Consider the following 20,800-nt stretch of genomic DNA (forward strand, 5'->3'; position numbering starts at 1 on the left):
AAATACGGATTAAAGTTTGAAATAACAGCATTTCGCATGGTGTCGTATTGGGAGGAGGAAATAACTGTCGAGAGTTTGTCGTAAATATGGAAAATTTATTATACAACACCAAGTCATTGCTTCAAAATGGTGAGAATTTTAATTTAGTTCATTTTCTATCGATAACCCAAGACAATTTAAAGCGATTTATCGTTTTTCAATGTAAATGGAAGGTTATTAGTTTTTGATTAAGGTCACTTATATGGAGAAGTACAATGACGTATTATCGAAGTGAAATTCTTTCCCTTTTCACTCCCCTTGATCATTTCTCTTCTCTTCTTTTTCCTCGATAATTCTTTTATTATCATTTTTATTTTTCCGTTTCTTTTCCTCCTTTCCTTTTCTTTGATACATCGAAATATAGTTCGAATATAGTTGGATAATCGTTCGATTTTACGTTAATAATATTATGTACGGTAATAATTTTCTGATATTTTATTTCAATTTTGTTCGTTGGAATTATATTAGCTCAGTCGTGTTTACTTTTATACTCGTGTCTTACCGTGTTTTAGTCTAACGTATTGTTTATTTTACTTGGAACGTAATATCGAATTGTTGAAAACATTTTGTTTTGTGTGCGCGTTCGACTTACCGGCGAACCTCGTCACTTCTCCCTACTCCTCGCCAATCGAACCAACAAAGGTAAATCGCGCTACGGCAGGTCATTCCAATATCGAAATTTGTATCGATTACACGTATACTTGTGCGTGTTACTCCGCGACAGATATTATTTTTCTATTTTCAACTTTGGATAGAGGTTAATTGTTCATTATCCTAAACTTTCTAAGAATCAAAAATATGTCTTTTCAGAGCAAATTATATTTCACACATTTTGTTACAGCTTCTCCACAACTTAATTTCGTCCTACTCTCTGGAAAGGATATAGTAGCAGTGCTTCAACTTTAAGCATGTAAGAGCCTTTGCACATTGCGTTTCAATTAATTTTATCTGTCGGATTTTGCAACAATTATTATTAATTAGAAAGTGAAGTCTGGTTTTAAATTTTTATATTAATGTTCCAAGTGTTATAGTAATTAGAGTTTATTAGAATTGAAATTCTTTTTGTTATCGAAGTTGCAAGTTTTCGTAGAGTTTCATATTCCGTTAGCTGAAATTGTTCGAACAACCTTTGCCGATTTTCAGAACAAATTATAATAATTCGTATTTTATCAAAGGTGTGTCGCTCCTTCCTCTTCTTGCTGGACCTTGGAAAGACCTTGGACCTGTGGTACTTGAAAAGCCCAGAATGTAAATAGATTTTTGTTTTGGACTTTGTTTCATTTTATTCTCTATATTCTGTGACAAATTATTATTAATTAAAAAATAGGATCTAATTAAAAATGTGACAAGTATAAACTTTTCATTCTCCTATCAAGTATTATCCTAGAAATTTTTTATTCGGTAGAGGTCGATCTTTTATTATTTCAAATTTTCACAAAATAATTAACACTGTCATTAGGAACAAATTATAATATTCTACGTTTTGTTACAGATTTTTTGGTGGCATTGGGATTCGACGATTCTTATTCGATGGCGCAGGTTTCACGATGGATTCGCCGGGCCACAACATCGATGACGACGACGTTCTTCGCATCTAATCGTTAGTCGCATGCATTTGTTCCTCCGGTTACTCAACCATGTCGTAGAATGAAAAGTTCGAATCGACACGGGTGACTGGTTGTATTACGTAGAATTTTTGGCGAGCATAGTGACCGCGGGTATTTATTATACCCGTGAGTAGTAACATTTTCATGTCTGTATTCTATTTATTAGCTCAGGATAGGTTTTCTTGCACATCGCGTTTTTAGATATCGATGACAATATATCAATAACAAGTATAATATTTACATATCACGCGATAAAGAATTTGTAGAAATAACATACAGTGTTATATATATAACGCTATATGTATAAGCTGTAGTGGAAAAGTTTGATACCCTCAGACTTTGTTATTATGGAAATTTCAATTGCGATCGAAATTATTACAATGCTAACGATGATTTTATTTAAATCTGTTATATGATTGTACGGAACAATTTTATTATTCGAGTTCGGTATTCAGCAGAATTTTACTAAATTTGAAAATATGAAATGCAAAGATAATAAAAGCGTAACTTTATCTGTCCGCTAACGCGTATCAAATTTCACGTGCAAGAAGACACTTCGCGACAGGCAGATTCTAGAATCAAAACAAGATTTGAACGCTTCTTTGCGTTTAAAAGATTCTTTATGTTTTGATAAAGGAATCGCTCGAGGATATTTCTATCAATATTTCAATTAGAATCATTGATACAATTATTATTTCTCAATTAATAAAGCAAAGTAAAATATAGAGTCATTAAAATTTGAACGAAACGAGATCGATATTCGGTTAGATGGAAAATGTAATAGATGAAAATGCAATTGCTAATCATACTTTTAGCCTAGGATTTTCAGGTTTTAGTCCTGCCGTGTTCATTGCCAGGACCTCGCTCGCGTGCCCAGGTGCTACTTGGATGGGAGAAAGGCAATGGGCATGACGATTAGTTTATAAGCTTAACAATTTCTTGGCGACTGACGTTGCGTTGGTGTATCGTGCACGACGTATTTTCCACTATTTGTGTGTGTGTGTGTGATTAGGCTGTGGAATTGCGTCGTTTTTGCTATTGATTATAATTTTATACTACATACGTGTTGGTATTAAATTATAAATGACGATTACATCGATCGAAATACAATGGTCTGTTTTAGTAAAATTACTTCTTTGGACGATACATGCATGATTGTACGCGATTATGAATATTTCGTTAAAATTAAAAATCAAATGTACGTGATATTTTTACGCAATGGTCGCTAGCCGATTCGTCAGTCGATTTCAGGGAGATGGTACGTATACTAGAATGTGAATGTTGCGTGTGAAACTCGGGTGTCGGAGGCGTCCCTGGACGTTTCTCTAGCGTAGGTCCTTGCGCCCGGGTTATGCGCGAGAACCGTGGAGCGAGTGTGTCGGTGCGCTCGTTTCGTCGCCTCTTAAATTTTAAATATAAGCGTCCGGGTAGGATAGGTGGTATACTTTCTGGTGCGAATGAGTATAACTATAAGCAGGTAGGGTCGGGCAGGTTGGCACGGTCTGTCGTCGGGTAGGCGCGTCTTCGCGTGTTCAACCCGTTTCAGGATATCTGTTTTGAAAAATCGACGGCGAAGCTGACACCACGAACGGAGCATGCCATTTGTCTCGGGCCTTGCCTATCGATTTTTTGAATTTCGCGGTCGCGGTCACGCGTAGAACGAAACGAACGTTTACAAGTTTGAACGGGCATCGCGCCCGAAGAGAGAAGATGCCCGGCAAATTGCCGTAGAAGAGGGCAACTACCAATGGCTCTCCATCTTCCGGATAATCCAGAAAATGGAAGGTCATTCTCGTTACTACTTTGTTACTATGCTCGCTTTTAGTATTTATAATAGTAGTGTCCTTTGCTTGGTCGACATATGTGTTGTGTGTATATGCGTATAAAATACTCTGATATATCTTAAAATCGATTTATGCGTTCTCTTAAACGCGGGTAATAACCGAAATCAAAAAAGGGGAATACTACTTTTATTGAACACCGTATACACACACATATATATATATATCTGTCGTTAAAGAGTATAATATTTAGTTCAATAATTCGATGAAACTCGAGCTTTCCTTTCTAAAGTTAAATTTCGATTACATATATGCGTATATATGAATCTGACTTGCGCGTATATCATACATACACGCCGCTACCTTAATTACTTTATCGATCGAATCAGTGAGAAATTGATCCGAATGGCGGATCTTGCCACTTGAATTCCTCTTGATAAGTGACGTAAATGACCCAATAGCAGACATTGAGTAGCCCGAAAGAAGCGGGAAATACGACTCGCGCCACTTTGTCGATATAAGACACGCTATTTATGTGTCTCGCGATCTTCTCGCCTTTCTTCTTGCAATTTCCAGCTGCTTCCCTTTGTCTGCGCCTCCTACGGTTAAAATAACAAGAATCGATAACGCGAGAATCGAAAACAGCGAAGGAAATTTCTACCTGAACTCCTCGTCGCCGGCGAGGCAATACAGAAATTGTCGCCATTTCGGTATCCACACTTCCGTTTGCGTTTGTCTTTCCATCGTCGATGGTTTCGACGTAACGGAGACTGTCGTCGATCCTCTTCCGTAAGAGACGGATTCCTAAATATAAATTTGTTCGAAGGTGTACAGGCAGAGTCAGATTATACGGGAAGAACATCGAGTTCGGTTTAAAAGACAAAGAAAAGTCAAATCATCGGTGTTTGGTAAGTTGGACGCGTTATATTTACATTAACGTCGTAAACATCGCATAACAAAGAACTTCTCCTTCGAGGTACGTCTATTATCGTCTCTGGGTGAACCGTTCGAGGACTGCGCGACACGATACCGCAAAACCCATCCTGATAGTCGGTTTCACTCTCGTTTTCCAACTCTTCCTCGTCCAAAGGAATTTCCCCGCTACCAACCTGATAGAAGGGCGTTACAAGTCGAGGAATTTTGTGGAACGCAAATCAACGTACGTGCTATAGTTATTATCGTTTTATCTTGTTTATTCATTCGACTTTTACTAAATACTACAGGCTAGGTATTAAAATTAAGCATTACGAATAGACACCTTGGTGAAGTAGTGCACACCGGCGAATTCCAACAGAGTAGCGATACAGTATCCGAAACTCATTAACAAAAACCAATCGAGGGCAGTGGCGTATCTAACTTTAGGCAAGTCCGTTCTGGAATCGAGACTGATCGTGGACAGCGTCAAAACGGTAGTAATGCCTGTAACAATAATTCATTCGATATCGTTTTCAAGTATTCGTGGAGAAATATTCGCGGTCGTAACATTTTATACGTAAAGAGCGTAGAATTTCGTGATTACGTGTCATACGATATTATACGAGTGGATAGTCGTTGATTTTTCACCAGCGAAACAAATTGACAAATATTTTACGATACGAAACTTGCTACAGTTGTACTAATTTTATGCATATATTCCGTATGTTCGAGGGGACCGACTTACCTAGACCAACTCGATCGCTAGTAGCTTCGCGATGAATCCAGAAAGACACCCAACTTAGGACTACTATTAAAACACAGGGTACGTAAACCTGACAGAACCATAAAGAGAATATTCTTATTCGTTAATATCGCGAGTATTATTTGTCGGAGCGATCAGAACGTCGAGTCAACGATCAACGAAAATTATGCACTTACTTGGATGAGAAAATAACCGGTGTTTCGTTGCAAGTTGAACGAAACTTGAAGAACTGAAAATTCCCCTTCGCGACGAACAAAAGTTAAATTCCTGTACGGTGAACCCATCAGATCGAACTGTGAAAGAGCCATTCCAGGGACGAAATTTACGGAGGAGCCCTCTTGCCATTCGTAAATCAATTGACCGGACGTATATGCGTCTAAAAACGTACAATATTAAAATTAAGACATATTAGGAGGGCTTGCAATTATATCTATTATTATTCAATTGTTCGACGTACAGTAGAGATCGTGTCCGCGACATTTCAATTTAATTTCTTTAAAAGTCGTCTTTAAAAATGTAGAGGAAACAATTTCGTTACGCTCGCATCATTTTGTATCGTATCGAAAAATAATAATATCTACGTACTTTATCGGATAGAGAGAGAGCAAGCGAATGAAAGACAGACACTGTGGGATTCCGAAACAAACGGGAAATTTACGCGTATCGTAAAACACCGGCTGCCAGGTCAGGATGATATCGGCATATGTACGTATATACGTATGCATATTTTTACCTGGTAATAAACACTCGCGACATACGTCCAATATCTCTCTACATAAATCTTCGATAGCGAATCTTTACCGAAGATATCGAAATGCGTTTATTTATTTTTTTAGTATCAATTGAATTTAATTTTACGTAGTTTCTGAGTTGTTGATAAAGAAGAAATAACGTTCTTTGTACTTTTTGCCGGAGGAGTCTTGCAAGTAAACTTGGGAAAGTCACCGCGAGAGGGCAGTCGCGTCGATACTGCGTCGGTATAAGGAAACTATATCGGTTTAGTGCGTTTAAATTCATTTTTTCTAAAATTTTGATTTCTAAGTTACGTTATTGTTGCAGCAAATGAACGATATATACAAATATATATATATATATATATATATATAATATGTATACACAATGTATGTAGCCGGCAGACAAAGATCAGAAAAGTATCGAAAAATTAACGAACCATCGGTATCGAAAAATATAAGAAATAGAAGAATTAATCTCGGACGAAAATTGGAAATACGAGGTACAGTTCGTCTTTCGTAATATCGATTCGATCTCGTCTACTTTCTGGCTACCAAAACGCACGTTATTACTCGAAAGGCGAGAGCCTGTTTGTTACGAGCGTTCGAATCGTTTAAAAGATACTTACAACTTCCGAGAATAAGCGGACAAGATTGTCGATCCATGGGAAAATTTCGAAGCTCCATCGGACACTTTGCTTTTATAGTAAGCCTGTTGTAAACACGAATATAACGTATGGTCTCGATACACGTTAAATTAACGTTACGTTATTTTACGATTTCCTTATTATTACTATTAGTTACGGTGTTTAATATGCAAACGAAGTGTTTACGTTGATAACAACCTCATGGAATAAAGTATATCTCCGTCCTGCGAGATTCTTAATAATTTATTCGGCACCGTGATGGTATGCACGTAGCTGTGTTTTCCATTGTAAAAATACGTGTCCGGCCTCCAGATTCTTTCCAACATTTTGATGCTCAAGCTGAGCGACTTTATCGGGCCCAAGAAGCTTAAACGAGAGTCGCGCCAAGATTGTCGAAAGTAACAATCCATCGAATAGTCCTGTAAGAAGCGACGCTAGTAAGAAGCAACATTAGTAACGGAAATATCATCCTGTTCTTTTTCCGCACTACGAAACTGAAAGATGAACAAAAGGTATACATATCGCGCATAGAAGAAGTTGGTTGACTTCTTCGTGGACGTGGATAATCGAAATTTTTCGGTAAACTTAACGTTTACTAAAAAAAAAAAAAAAAAAAAAATAACTTTGAGCCGTCCGTTAGGCGTCCGACAAATTCCATCACGGAGAAATGTCGTGTCTTTAGACGGAGATCCGATCGTCGGACCACTGCCAAAGGAGCGGTTTTTTCGAGCGAACTCTGTGCTTCACCGAAGAATTTGGATCGTTTATTCCGACACGTTAAACTTACCATGTCAAGTTCCGACACAGGACCCATGCTTCTTATCAGAATATTGGTTTTTACCACGGTTGGCGTCCCTAGGAAAGAAAACGCGCGATTACGTCGTTTATAAATTGGAAAATCAAGATTAACTAGCGTAAGACATCCTCCATACGTCTCGAATCAAATAGGATGCGTCGATACCTACATTTACGACACCATGGCAAGCAGCTATTTAGCCTTACCGCGACTTTACGACCGTGTGCGGGACTTAGCCAGCAAGGAACGCGGCATGGAGCGTTGGAGCGAATGTTCGAAGAGACTATGGTCGGAGATTCGGAGTCGCCGAGCCGCGAGGCCGGGGCTAGATGAGCGTTGGATCGAAGAGACGCATCCACGCGACGCTAAACGTGTCACACGGCCGAAATCCAATTCGACGCTCGACGATCGCGATCCAAACGCACAAAGGACAACGCACGGAGCAGGTTAAGGATACGAAATTTTCTAGCGGTATCGTCAAGGTGCGTACGGACGTCACGCGTCGACAGGTTGACCGAAATTTTGTACGTCTTATTTCCTTGGAAGATGACTCTCGCTGTCGTCCTAGCAGAATATTTCGCGGCCCGGGCACCGTATCACCGTAGAGCCAAAGTTTCAGACTTTTCGATAAACAACGGTATCGATCGCTTGAAAATGAACGACGTTAGCGATTTGGAGGATTCGGAGGTCGAGCGTATCTTCGAATCGACTAATCACGCGATCGAGCAAAGTGGGATTATCGTCGATCTCGTCTGACCGAATTAATTCGGTTTAGCGGAATTACGTAAAATGCATAATAGTAATAATACGCGATCAGCGTGAAATACGGAACGGTATCGCGTCGAAACGCGTCCATCTTTCGACGATCGGTATTATTACTCGTAACGCGAATTGCTTGGCCAGCGGAAAGTAGACGAGTAAGTAAGACGACTCGCGTCCGGCCGACAGGTTCGGGTAAGCGCAGTTTACTCGCATCTTGGAGATATTTAGTTTCGTTTCGTTTTAGAAACAAACACCCACGGTCACGAACTTGATCAATGTGCATATAAATTTTTGAGTATGATGAATAGGACTAGCTAAAAGGAGCAACGAGAGGGTGGCCGCTACATAGAGGAGAAAAGAAAAATAATACGTAGATAGACCGACCGAAATGAGTACAGAGGGATAATCGAGAGAATAGTTCTTTCGTTCTTTCGGATGAAAAAGAAAAAAAAAAAAAATAAGGATGATGGAAAATCGGGACCGCGTGTCAGGGATAAAGGCGATTTCGAAGGGATAGTTTTCTTCGGCTGGCTGCGATCCAACTTTCCGCGCGTTCTACTCGTATCGGACCGGCTCCTATTTTTCCCCTTTCCGGTCGATCACTTGTCAAAGATCGTTACAATGCTCCAATTTTTTCGTTGTAAACATTTCACGATCGATATTGCGGAAAAACGCTACCCCTTCCTTTTAATCGCTGTAATGCGCCGATTCTCAGCCGCAACTCTCGCGATCGTTTAATCCTTTCATCGCGAGGATCGAATTAATCCAATTTGCTCGGAGCGACCCGATAGAGCGTGAACAAAATTTTACGAACGAACGATCGCCTCGATCAGGGAGAAGAGTCATCGTAATTGATCTTTACACGGTGTAAATTATCATCGTGTTAAATCGTAAACGCGTCGAAAGTCGAAGGTCGTCTCTTTACCTTTTCCGTGAGTAGGCAGTTGATTGTTCTCGTAGTTCATTAGAAGGTTCTCGAGAACCATCGTGATGTTTTTGGAAACGATGTCGTTGACGGTCCCTCTGGTCAGCGTAGCTTTCGAAGAAGTCTTCGAGGACGTGGAGGAAACATGGAGCGCGTGGTTCCGATTTCTCCACGATGACAGTAATATAAATAGCAGAAACCTGCAAAAGTCAAATGTCGGCTTATCGAGCGACGTTACCGTTATTATCGATCGTTTTATTTAACGTCCCGTCGATTATAACGCGATCGTAGTCTCGCGAACGCGTTCACCTTCCAGCAACGTTGTATCTAACGTTAATAACAACGGCACTGTCACCGCCGTAAACGTCGCGAGCTTCTTTCTTCGCTTCTTTCGCGATATTTCACGGTCGTTCGCGGCTTAAACTATTGGACGAAGCACCTTAAAGATCGACGCGTACTCGACGATCGTCGTTGTGAAACGTTATCAGCGAATATCTCAGAGATAGGGATTTTGCGCGTGGTATAGAGAAATTTACGAAAAAATCTTATTTTCGATGGACTTTTCGCAAAAAGGGCACCGGAAGGGCTTAAAGGGCGATTCTGACGTAACGAGGGAGAACGTTCACTCGAAACATCGAGGGGCAGCCTCGTCGGAAGTTGCTGAATCCGCGGCTAAGGAGAGCACTTTTCCACTCCTCTTCCTCTCTTCCCCTCTCCTTCTGCAATTGCCTCTCGGCCTTCTCCCTGCTTTGCCACGCGAAAACCGTTCTTTTTCTTTCGGCGAACCACGTTTGAATCTTTCCATTGCCTGGACATCGCGTCAAACGTCTTGCTCGTTACGCACACCGTTCGAGGTAGTCGAGACAGGAGAACCACGCGAATCGACGTCGTCGTATAAGATTATAAAAGTGGCTTTTCCAAACACTCGTCCGCGGCAAATTATTCGAACGGGAGTTTTTAACGCGTCGTTAGATGCCGATATCTCGACTTCGTGGGTACTGACGTCGCTACTCGATGCACCGAGCCATAGGTTTGTGTCGTAAAAGTACGAACGTAGATTTATTCGGCGAGCACGAGGCACGAGAAACGTATGCGCGCCTCAAAGCCGTCAAACGGAAATTACGATAGTTGCGCTGGCTTGTAAAAAGCCAATAATCGACGGGCAGATACGAACCGACGAAAGAGCGGTAATTATTCCCTTTGCGGCTACCGCAGGTACGCGTTTACCGGCTACTCGTACACTTTAATTTCAGCTTTTTCATTAACGGTCTGTATCGATATCGCCATATTTGCGAGGCTAGCTAAATAATCGACGCGGAATGCAGATCCTTGCCAGTGCTTTCGTTACCATAATTTACTTGCCCGTTTAACCCTTCGTTTCGCATATAGGACCCGCTTTTCTTAATTTGAAAAAGCTCCAAACGTATTTACGAACCGAATATCGCGTTTTCGACTTTGTCAAATTGGGAATATGGATGGCCAATTTGGTAGTCCAATAATGAAACATTCCACGTTCGAATTGTCGTCTTTTTTATAGATTTTTTTTTTATTTATAAGATATCAGGATATCTTCCTCCGGCATAAGAAAAGTCGACAAGGAAGAAGGAGGAAACAACGTCTCGAGCCCTGAAAGTGGTTCGAGAAGAGAGACCGCTTTCGACTGGCCAGAACCACCTTATTTCTGCTTTGCGAGAAGACGCGATTGCTTTGACGCGGAATTTCGTTAGAAGAAAAAGGGCGAAACAAGAGAGGAATAAGACTATTTTTCTTGTAAGAGCCAATATCGGAGAAACAAAATGGTATTTCATATTTGACTACTCTCCTTTGCTTTCGAAACGAAACGGTCGATCGATGGGAATGGAACGAAAGAGCGTACTTACGTTAACATTTCGTCGCGCCTTTTCCTCGACTTTGATTCTTCGACGATCGATAAAGCGACAGCGAGAAATTTTGAAAAATTGAACAAGCGCGAACCGAATACCGACACTCGCGGGCAAGATCTACGCGCGATTCATGCGACGGATCCTCGTGGATCTCCCACCTGGTGGACCAAACTTTCTGCCGCGCAAGCTCCAACAATCCTGCCTTCCGCGACGTTCCACGAACTTTGTTATCGTTTATTCGTTTCTTCTTTGTTCCTTTGTACCGCACGTTCAACCATCGACCATGTTATCTGGCGGTTGCTCGCTTTTTACAATTTTTTCTTTTTTTTCATTCTACTTTCGGCCGTGTTTGACGAAATATATTGAATTTACCGAGCTTTGTGCGAGTACAGTAGGGCGAAGTGAAATCATACGCGAAGAATACATAAGCGGAAGAACGACGATCAAAAGGAATTAGTAGTGGGAATTTCTCGCGCAATTTCGTTACTATCGTTTAATTTCGCGCAATAGGGAAATTCTCTTCTTCCTTTTCATCGGCAAGCGATGGAAAGGGGAAACTAGTTACGTAGAAAAATGACAGTTACGCACGTACGAAAACCACTTTTTCACGCATCCATCGTTTCCATCGTATACGGTTCGACGATTATTTTGCGATCGAAAGATGTAAAAACGGTGTATCGTATGCGGTACCATCGTGCTACTTTTCCGGCGTAGGAAAATAGCAAGTACGTGGAAGATGGTAAAATGATCTCGTGAATCGCGTAGAGCAGCTCCGTTAGGTGGTTGGCGACGACGATTTTCAGATCATTACGGAGTCGGTAATTCCGCGCGTACCACGGTGCGTTTCCTACGTAAAACTGCTAATTTGGCAATGTGGCTTTTAGCAAGATTAGTCAAAATGGCCAATCTTTAAAGAATACGTAACGTTTAACGGAACATTTAACGATTTGTCGCATCTTTACGAAAGCAACGCGTCTTTGGTACTGTTAGCCCTGGGTATCGATCGCGATCCCTAAAAAAGTAGTTTCAGTGGTAGTAGCACTCCAGGGCGATCCGGAATTTTCCTGACGATTGACGCTAATCGCGATAAAAATTGTAAAAGTTGCGCGGAACTAGGGAACCGGTCGATCGATCGACGAAAATAATTATTTTATCGCGGCAAAAGTCGTTGTATCGTCGCGGAGAAAGAGCGTAACACGAAGCAGGAATTTTAAAGCAAAATTGTAGAATCGGCGGTGTCGACGATTTCGTAGGGTGCGTGACTCGTACCGTCGCGTTTACGCTGCGTAAATAGGGAGCCTCGATAAATAAGGGTTGTGCCTGGCGGAGAAAAGAAGGATGAAAAGCGCGAAGATAGGAATAGATTATCGCGAAACCACTTGTTTCGATATTGCCGAGGACAAAAGTACACGTTCGGAGGGGAAGATCGATGGAACGGTAATCTGGTAAGGTGAACGACTCTCGATGCCGGTGTGTGTTTTGCGGAGGCATGCGAAGGGTGGCTCTGCTTCGATCGTGGCGTGGAAATCGAAAGAGGAAGAGAAAGGAAGGCGGCCAGAGATAGAGAGAAGGAAGGACAGAGGCGGAGGCAGAGGCAGAGGCGGAGAAGCGAAGAGACACGAGGACCGGCTCTGTGTCACTAGGTCGCGGTGAAACGGGGCTGCACATGCGTGGTCCATTTTGCGCCAACCTCCGGACCGCCTCGGGAGTCGAGGAATGCCAAGTACCCGGAGATACGGAGGCTGGCGTTATCGGCGTGCAAAGGGAAGCGAAAGATAAATAGGTGAGAGAGAACGGATAGGGAAGCCGGCTTCGAGAGTACTAGCAGTGCAAGTGCGAAACACCGATACGAAACGAAACGAAACGTTTGGTAGTAGAGGGGAGAGGTCGAGGGTGGGAATGGCAGGCAGGGAGAGACGTAGGGGAAAGAGGTTGACTAAATTCGATAAAGAAGGTTGGGACGATGGTTGGAACGAACGAACAGGTGAACAGGCTTTCTACGGGGCTTGCACAGGGTGTCGCGCGAGAAGCGATAACGTTTGTCTTTCGTCGAGGTTATATGTCGCTGATCGGTCGACGATCGCGAGGTGTGCACTGTACAATCTTTTGGTGGATCGTTGGACGCTTCAACGACGCGTCGCTGTGGCAGAGATTTATCGCCAACGTCGGTCATTCGTCGTGCGAACGCGCGATCAAAGATCTTGAAAGCCTCTTTACCTCGTGAGACGCGGTGTGCTCGGGAACTTGGGATACGTGGCGGAGCGGTCGCGGAGCAGCTGGAGGAGGTCGTTCGACCGACGTCGAAGATATACGTACGCGTGTCTCGTTTCGTTTAAAAATTACTTACGAACGAAAGGGAGAACTTCATTCGCGATATCCTGTGCATTTGGCCGGTCGAGAAATCTCGCAACATGGCGAATGAAATTGGAATTACGAGGCTCGGAGAAGAGAAATCGAAGGGAAAATGGAAAGTAATTGCTCGTACGTTGTACGAGACGGAAAAAGGCAGCGTGGACGGTGAAATAAAAAATGTGTAGAGCTCGAGAGGAAGAGTGAAAGTTTAAGAAAGTGAGAAAGAAAGATGGACGGACGGATAGATAGATAGATAGATCGACGGAGGAAGAGGGGAGGTTGGAAGGATAAGGAGAAACGTATCCTAACGGAGAAGCCAAAAGGAGGTTGGTAGAGGGTGATAGCGAAGGGGTAGCGAAACGGGGATGGGTACGCGGAGAAGGCGAGCGGCGCGCAGTATCCGAAGCGTCGGAAAATACCGTGGACGACGACGTCGACGTTGGACAGTGCTGGTGAACGAAGCTGTCTGTTCGGTAGTGAGAAAGTGTGCCCTTTTAAGGGCTGCCGTGCCAGGAACAGCGAGAGGCATTGACTCCTGGCCCGAGACAAACCCTCCTTGACGATGTCCGCGGATCCCGTCCACGGCCTTTCCGTCGACGTCGTTCCATCCGCTCCGCGCGACGAGTACACCGTTCTTTCCAACGATTCTTTCGATTTTTCGGAAAACGTTGTCCCCGTCTTTGGATCGACCCTCGATTCCTCGTAAGAGGAATACACGCGCGACGAACCTACACGGTAGCCACGACAAACGCGAAGAAAATATCGCGCGAACATTTTTATCGTACGGAATTAACATAAAAACACGAAACTCTCGATGGCGATTTCATTGTCCATTTCAGAAAGCGAATCATCGTCATCGGAGAGATCAAAAGGACGCGCGTACGTGCGTTTTGCTTTCACTTTCACCTTCTCCGGATACTCGTATAAGCAAGCTACGCTATAGCCGATGTCTGTCGCTCTGATTAATCATTTTTTGACAATTCTGCTGCCGAAGCAAGAATCGCGAGCTATCCCCGTTTGCTTACGTCGATCGTTGGCAATCGTTCGAACGAAAGGATACGATTTATACTGGAATTTTATCTATAGCACGTCTTTCGTTCAACTACTTTTTTTTTGGCCGAGTTATAACAGTTTGATGTTTGCGTCGTTGTTAAAAGTAGCTCGTATAGCTGTCTGTATCAGGTATGCGAGAGACGAGAGATTAGACGACCAGTTGGTATGCGATAAGGGTCAAGGACGGAAATCAGACCGGTTCTGATTGCAGTTTCTGGCAGCTCGATGTCGAGGTGCGAGGACCTATCGAGATGACGTCCTCTTCTACCTGCTGACGTAATTCCGGAGGATGCATCGCAGGATGTGGCTGCAGCAGACGTTTCTCTTGCTGCAAATGGCTCACCTGATCGCTTGGTAATCGTTTTATCAACGTTAATTTTATCTTCGTCGAAAAAGTCTACTTTCGATGCTTTAGTTAGCTGGCAAAGGTCGATGAATTCGACCGTATTGCTCGTAAAGCGAAATTTGTACCTCGCTTAGTCGTCATTAGAGAAAGAACGATTAGCGATAGATCGGATCAAAGAATAACTAATTTATCGTTCGTTATTATAAAAATTGCATCGAAATAAATCTACGACTTTTAGGAAGACGAAATTTTTATTGCAAATTTATATATATACGTATTAATCTCGTATCGGGTTTCAACATTTTTCCTTAAGCGGTACGCTTAGATAACGATCGTAAAAGCACAAGCACGTCCCGTCGTTGAGAAGACGATAGAGCATCCGCGTATATTCGTTTCCTTTCTGTCTGGATCCTTTTTTCCAAGCAATGCGTTGATTTTTAGGGCCAGTCTCGAAAATACAGGGCTGTCTGACAGATTAGAAAATGTGACGCAAACTATATCGCGGATCCTCGACGGTTACGATATTCGATTGAGGCCAAATTTCGGCGGTAAGTGTATCTTATGTTTCTTCGTCCAAAGTAATTAAGCATTACCTGCGCGATGTTTGTAACTTGACGTTTACCTGTTTGTAATTTTTAGGAATCGGTATAGGTATCCTTTTTGAAACGTATTTCTACAAGTAACGATTAGCTAACCAGACCCGATAAATTGTACCACTCGACTGGCGTTGTTGAGTAACGCGTGACAACGCATAGCTCGGGCCTTTAATAATATCAGTAGCGGAAGAAAGGATAGAAATGTCAGTCGTGCAACTTTTAGGGAATTTCACGCGCTATAATATTTTTAAACGACTTATCTCAGACGTTGACCAACTAAAGTCAACGTAAAGAGAATTTATCGAGCGATGGCGAACGTCTTACGGGTCAGTGATCGCGCCGGAATTCCGATTAATCCGCTTAACGATGCCGAGTAATTTCTTTAATCCTCGTTGATCGGCCGACCTATAAAAGACGAATTAGATATACGCGAGTCCTTTTTGTTACTCGTTTCCTCCTTTTATCGTATTTTATACAGATTTCTATATCTAATTCTCTCAGGAGAGCCCCTGTTGGTTGGCATGGACCTCACGATCGCGAGCTTCGATGCAATCTCGGAAGTAAACATGGTAAGCATTATCAAGGGGCTCGTAAGAAAACCGACCCTCGTCAAACTCGACTTTTTGCGATATTTTAGACAGTAATACGTCGCAGCGCAAACTGGATTTACAGGATGATGGAACGGATATCATGGAAAATGATCTATAGTCGGTCAGAAAATTCTACACGCGCTTTTTAAATATAAAATGTAAAATATTATGGCGAAAACATCCATTTTACGAATCTTTCTGATACATCAAGACGCGTATCGTTCGCGCGTCGTATAATTTATTTGTTTCCGCTTTTGTCAAGAAGAAAGAGTAAATTCGTTTCGATATATCGTTCGAAGCCTACAGCGCTCGGGTCTTTTAGCTCTTTGCGATTGAATTCCGTCGGTTCATGGTAAGATGCGTTCTTGCTTACAGAAACGATAACGGTGTTCTTTTTACCACAGGATTATACGATAACGATGTATTTAAATCAGTATTGGAAGGACGAGAGACTGGCGTTTTCTCAAGAAGAGGAGGTTCTCACTCTCAGTGGAGACTTTGCGGAAAAGATTTGGGTTCCAGACACGTTTTTCGCCAACGACAAAAACAGGTACGTCGGAACAATTTCGCGAAACCGCTACGTTTTCTGCCAAAGAGGAATAATTATGATCAAAGTTTAACAGGTCGGTTCTCGAGTTTCAACCAGTTTCAACTAGAATTTTCTGATTTACCTTTCGCGCGCCGTGAATATTCCGAAAACGAGTTATCTCCGAGTCGGCAATTTTTATATTCTCTCCGTTATTGATCCTCGAACGGCAGAGTCCGAATCAATTCTGACGCGCGCGTATATTACGTCCATTACTTTCTAAACTATATCGCTGCTGTAGGACGAGGCATCTGAAACCACATAGAACGACTCGGTTGTTTTTACGGTAGGAACAGGAGCATCGGAGTTGATTTAGTTGGACTTGAACTTTGTTTCGTTTCGAGATCTTCGAGTGGCCCGTTTTAGCTGCCTCGATCTACGTTTATCTTCCTGTCGTTTTCTCCGATCGGCAAAGATACGAGAGCGTGAGAGGTGAAATGCGATTAAGAAAGAAAACGTTGATTTTCGGTTTGTTCGCAGTTTCCTGCACGACGTGACCGAGCGCAATAAACTCGTTCGGTTGTCCGGAGACGGATCTGTCACTTACGGCATGAGATTCACGACGACCCTGGCCTGCATGATGGACCTGCACTACTATCCGCTCGATTCGCAGAACTGCACCGTAGAGATCGAAAGCTGTACGGTCGATGTTACCTGTCGTAGCTCTTTCCCCCTTCTATCGATTCCTTTCGCTTCTCTCTTCTCTAAGTACGGTAGAGCTCCACATATCCGAAGAAATAAGCAAGCGAAAATATTTGGACAATGGAATGTTCGTATAAGTGGGACGATCGCTTTCCTCGTACCGGATATCGTTTATTTAAACAGAGTTCGAGAAAATCGAGTTCGAACGTTCGTCAAGTATACTTGAACTGATTTCCGTATTTTTTTGGTAGACGGATACACCGTGCTGGACGTGGTGATGTATTGGAAACAAACGCCGGTCCGTGGTGTGGAAGAAGCGGAACTGCCACAATTCACGATAATCGGTTACGAAACGAACGATCGTAAAGAGAGGCTGGCCACCGGTATATACCAGAGATTATCTTTAAGCTTCAAACTTCAAAGGAACATCGGATACTTCGTTTTCCAGACCTATTTGCCTAGTATCTTGATCGTGATGCTAAGCTGGGTCAGTTTTTGGATAAATCACGAAGCAACCAGTGCTAGAGTAGCTCTCGGTAAACATACGGAATCGTTTCCCTGTAGATCGTAAATCCTAACGCTTATCACTGATACGAAAGTTCGTTGGCTACGAAAGCTTTCTGTTCGTTCGAAAACAAAAAGTCCTTTCGATGTATCGTAGCAAACCTCGATTATAACAGTCCATTATCGTGTAAATCGCCGATCGTCACGCTATATTTTCCCTTTGTAGGTATAACGACAGTGCTTACAATGACCACGATATCCACAGGTGTACGTAGTTCACTGCCACGTATCAGCTACGTGAAAGCTATCGACATTTACTTGGTAATGTGTTTCGTTTTCGTGTTCGCTGCCCTGCTCGAGTATGCAGCGGTCAATTACACTTATTGGGGCGCCAGAGCCAAAAAGAAGACAAAAAAGAAAGAAACCGAGGACAAAAAAGTAATTTCCTCGAAATCAGGTAAGATTTTCTTTAATTAGATTTTCTCCGTTTGATATTTAAATCTCGAAAAAGATCTTATCCATTTGAAATCCGTGGAAACTTTACAGGAAGCAAAGCGAGTTCTCCTTTTCCTGGCTCAACGGAAGCGGACATAATAGAGCTTCAAGATCTCAGAATGTCTCCCCTGCCAAGTATAAGAAACAGATCAGGCCTAGTTAGTAGTAGTTCGACGCCTGGAACCGGAAGAGAACACGATCCGGCCAAGTTTCCTCCTAGCTTTCGAATTTCCAGAGTCGCGGCCTACAATACATATGGGAGAAACGCTGGCCTCAGATACAGAGGCCCTAAACAACATAAACCTAAGGTAAAGGAGGGACGTTAAAGAACCGTCGATGACCATTTAAAAAGAAAAGAGGAAACAACGAGGAAAAATTATTATGGTTGCAGGTACTACACGCGATACGGAGAGGAGCATCCGTATTGCGCGTGTCGATGCCGAAGATCAAAGACGTGAACATTATCGACAAATATTCGAGAATTATATTTCCAGTCAGTTTTATGCTGTTCAATGCCATTTACTGGGTATTCTATTTCCTCTGAGCCTAGCCGTCGCAACAGTCTCGTGTCATCTGCCGTACGAAGAAAGATAAAAAAAAAAACAAGAAAAGGACCAATCCATAATCGAGAATTTCCAAGAATCTCAATGAAAAGGAAATCAATTCTATTTGAACTTGAATCAAATTTTGAAATTAGATTCCGAATAGAGTCGACGTTCGGGCCACGATTGAAATCGAAATCTTCGTCATTTTCGATCGAAGGGAGCAGGTATCGAAAGTACTGAATCGAAAGCTGCCAATATTTATCGACGAGGAAATATTTTCAAGGTATATCGATTTATAATCTTGAGACGTAATAATATTTTAGAAGATACGTTCCTATTCGATATTTCAATTCGAATGGATTGCAGCGCGCGGTGCAAATGGTACTGTTATTCGAGAATTTTTTTTAAATAACGTCAGCTGGAAAGATCATTTAAAAATCGATAACTTTTCATTATTGTTATCCAAACCTGTCATTTACAAATCAAGCAATTAACGGTTCATCTAAAACAAATTGAGATTGCAAGTCAGAGACCGTACTTCGAAATTAAAAAATCGTTAACTCCCGTAATTGTTGCTGGTATCGGTATCTGATGGTATTTCCACACAAATCGAGAAAAGTCGTTGAACCAACAAAAATCGTTCGAAATGAGAGAAGCGTAAATTTTAGAAGCATATATCATAAATTAGAGTAGGTCTCGATTAAAACTACTAATTATCATTACTGTAGGTAAAAGATATCGTCACTGTTGTCGATAATGTCGGTATTTTCCAAAGCGTGTCTCATACGTGTTATCGTACGAGATTATCTTAAAACTATACAGTAGGACTCCGTTCGTATGAAGTTGTGGAGGGATAAGTTGGTTCGGATAACCAGATATTTTATATAACAATCGTCTTTCGTTCTTTTAACGAGATAAATATTTTACGAATTAATAGGATTAATAGATTTCAAAAATTTGCTCCTGCTACAAACTTGTATCGACTGCGACGCATGAGGGATCCCGTATGTCCATATAGACTTAGATAGATCTACCATAGATCTACTAGTAGATCGGTGCTTGTCTTTCCTTTTAAGTCTAATTTGTTCTACCCTTTTGCGAATGATATCTTATCGTTAGACGTTCGTATAAGTCGATCGACGCTCGACGATGGTTGAGACGATAGGAGCTCGGCTAAAGTTCAGTTAGCCAGACGCTACTACAATTTCATGTATATAAACGGAGTTCCACTGTATCTTCAAAATTTTTACTTTCGATAAATAAATAATACAAAATAAATAATCGCAACGATTGTAAATCTTTTTATTTATACGTCAACATCTTTCGATACATGTACGAATGTATACATTTTTTAACATGAGTGTGTATATGCGTACGTACATTACAATGTTATATACATATACATGGTTTAATAATTAATAATCCAATTGTTGATAAACATTTGTTCATTTACACGAACGACGACAGTCTTTGATACGTACGCGAAATTAGGCTTAATCTTCCGTTCGTTGGTACGAAAATGTACGAATTCGGAAAAGTTTAGTTCTCCATTGCTCCAAGGTTAATTATAAAACATCAATTCGAGAAATCGTCATACAGCTTACACTCTCTATATTTTCGACGATAATAAGTAAAAATTGGTTTGAGAAAAATTCCCATACGTCACATACAGTGCACTATTTCTCAATGTAGAACAGTACAGGCATGGTAGTTGTAAATGGAAAACGAAGAAAGAGAAAGAACAGAATAAAAAAAGTATTTTCGGTATCATTAGTCCAAAGCTTAAGAAATCGTTCGAGCTTTAATTTGAACGGTGAGAACGACGAGAAAAGATGATCTAACGAATGTGAGTACGCGTGAGTGAGAAGAGAAAAAAACTGTCTTTTTCTAGGGAATATTTTTCTGAAACATTGAAAATGCGATCCTTATAGATTGCGCGTGGTAATGTTAATTATTTTAATATAAATCGTATCTGTAATTTTAAAGCAAATTAAATTTAGCGACTCGAACAACCGTATCCTATTTCTACTGTACTAATTTTATTCTATCCTTACCTCGTCCTTGTCATCCGTGGACACCGTAGATAACCTAGGTACTTATCTTTTTTGGACGCTATTTTTCCATGTAGCCATTGTCGGCATATTATCAGCTCTGTGTTTAAAACCCTTCGTCCATGCGTGTCCTTTACCAGAATCTTCAAGCATTCTTCTTAGATCTTTTCCAACTCTTCTACATTCTCGCA

The 20,800-nt window shown here is 41.7% G+C and overlaps 2 protein-coding genes across 7 annotated transcripts; one reads left to right on the plus strand and one right to left on the minus strand.

Annotated features, from left to right (window-relative positions):
* Positions 1–10: 10 nt before the first annotated feature.
* Positions 11–20,575, plus strand: LOC126925993 (gamma-aminobutyric acid receptor subunit beta-like). Of its 6 annotated transcripts, none has more exons than XM_050742023.1 (13): positions 11–129; positions 881–949; positions 1,215–1,287; positions 1,532–1,639; positions 14,466–14,608; positions 15,042–15,148; positions 15,698–15,765; positions 16,191–16,336; positions 16,853–17,010; positions 17,266–17,550; positions 17,745–17,975; positions 18,065–18,321; positions 18,405–20,575. In XM_050742023.1, the coding sequence occupies exons 5-13, from the start codon at positions 14,544–14,546 to the stop codon at positions 18,555–18,557; spliced, it is 1,470 nt and encodes a 489-aa protein (XP_050597980.1). In that variant the 5' UTR covers positions 11–129; positions 881–949; positions 1,215–1,287; positions 1,532–1,639; positions 14,466–14,543; the 3' UTR covers positions 18,558–20,575. The 6 variants fall into 6 exon arrangements, with proteins under 6 accessions (XP_050597980.1, XP_050597985.1, XP_050597982.1 ...); XM_050742025.1 differs by lacking the exon at positions 11–129 and adding an exon at positions 671–796; XM_050742028.1 differs by lacking the exons at positions 14,466–14,608; positions 15,042–15,148.
* Positions 3,786–10,987, minus strand: LOC126925992 (gamma-aminobutyric acid receptor alpha-like). The gene is made up of 11 exons (XM_050742022.1): positions 10,847–10,987; positions 8,967–9,166; positions 7,271–7,338; positions 6,682–6,902; positions 6,466–6,548; positions 5,282–5,481; positions 5,088–5,175; positions 4,686–4,846; positions 4,360–4,536; positions 4,089–4,231; positions 3,786–4,026 (listed from the first exon to the last, which is right to left on the minus strand). Exons 1-11 carry the CDS (start codon positions 10,852–10,854, stop codon positions 3,813–3,815), a joined length of 1,563 nt encoding a protein of 520 aa, XP_050597979.1. The 5' UTR covers positions 10,855–10,987; the 3' UTR covers positions 3,786–3,812.
* Positions 20,576–20,800: the final 225 nt, after the last annotated feature.

The sequence above is a fragment of the Bombus affinis genome, chromosome 17, assembly GCF_024516045.1.
Source record: "Bombus affinis isolate iyBomAffi1 chromosome 17, iyBomAffi1.2, whole genome shotgun sequence".
In the NCBI taxonomy this organism is placed as follows: Eukaryota; Metazoa; Arthropoda; class Insecta; order Hymenoptera; family Apidae; genus Bombus; species Bombus affinis.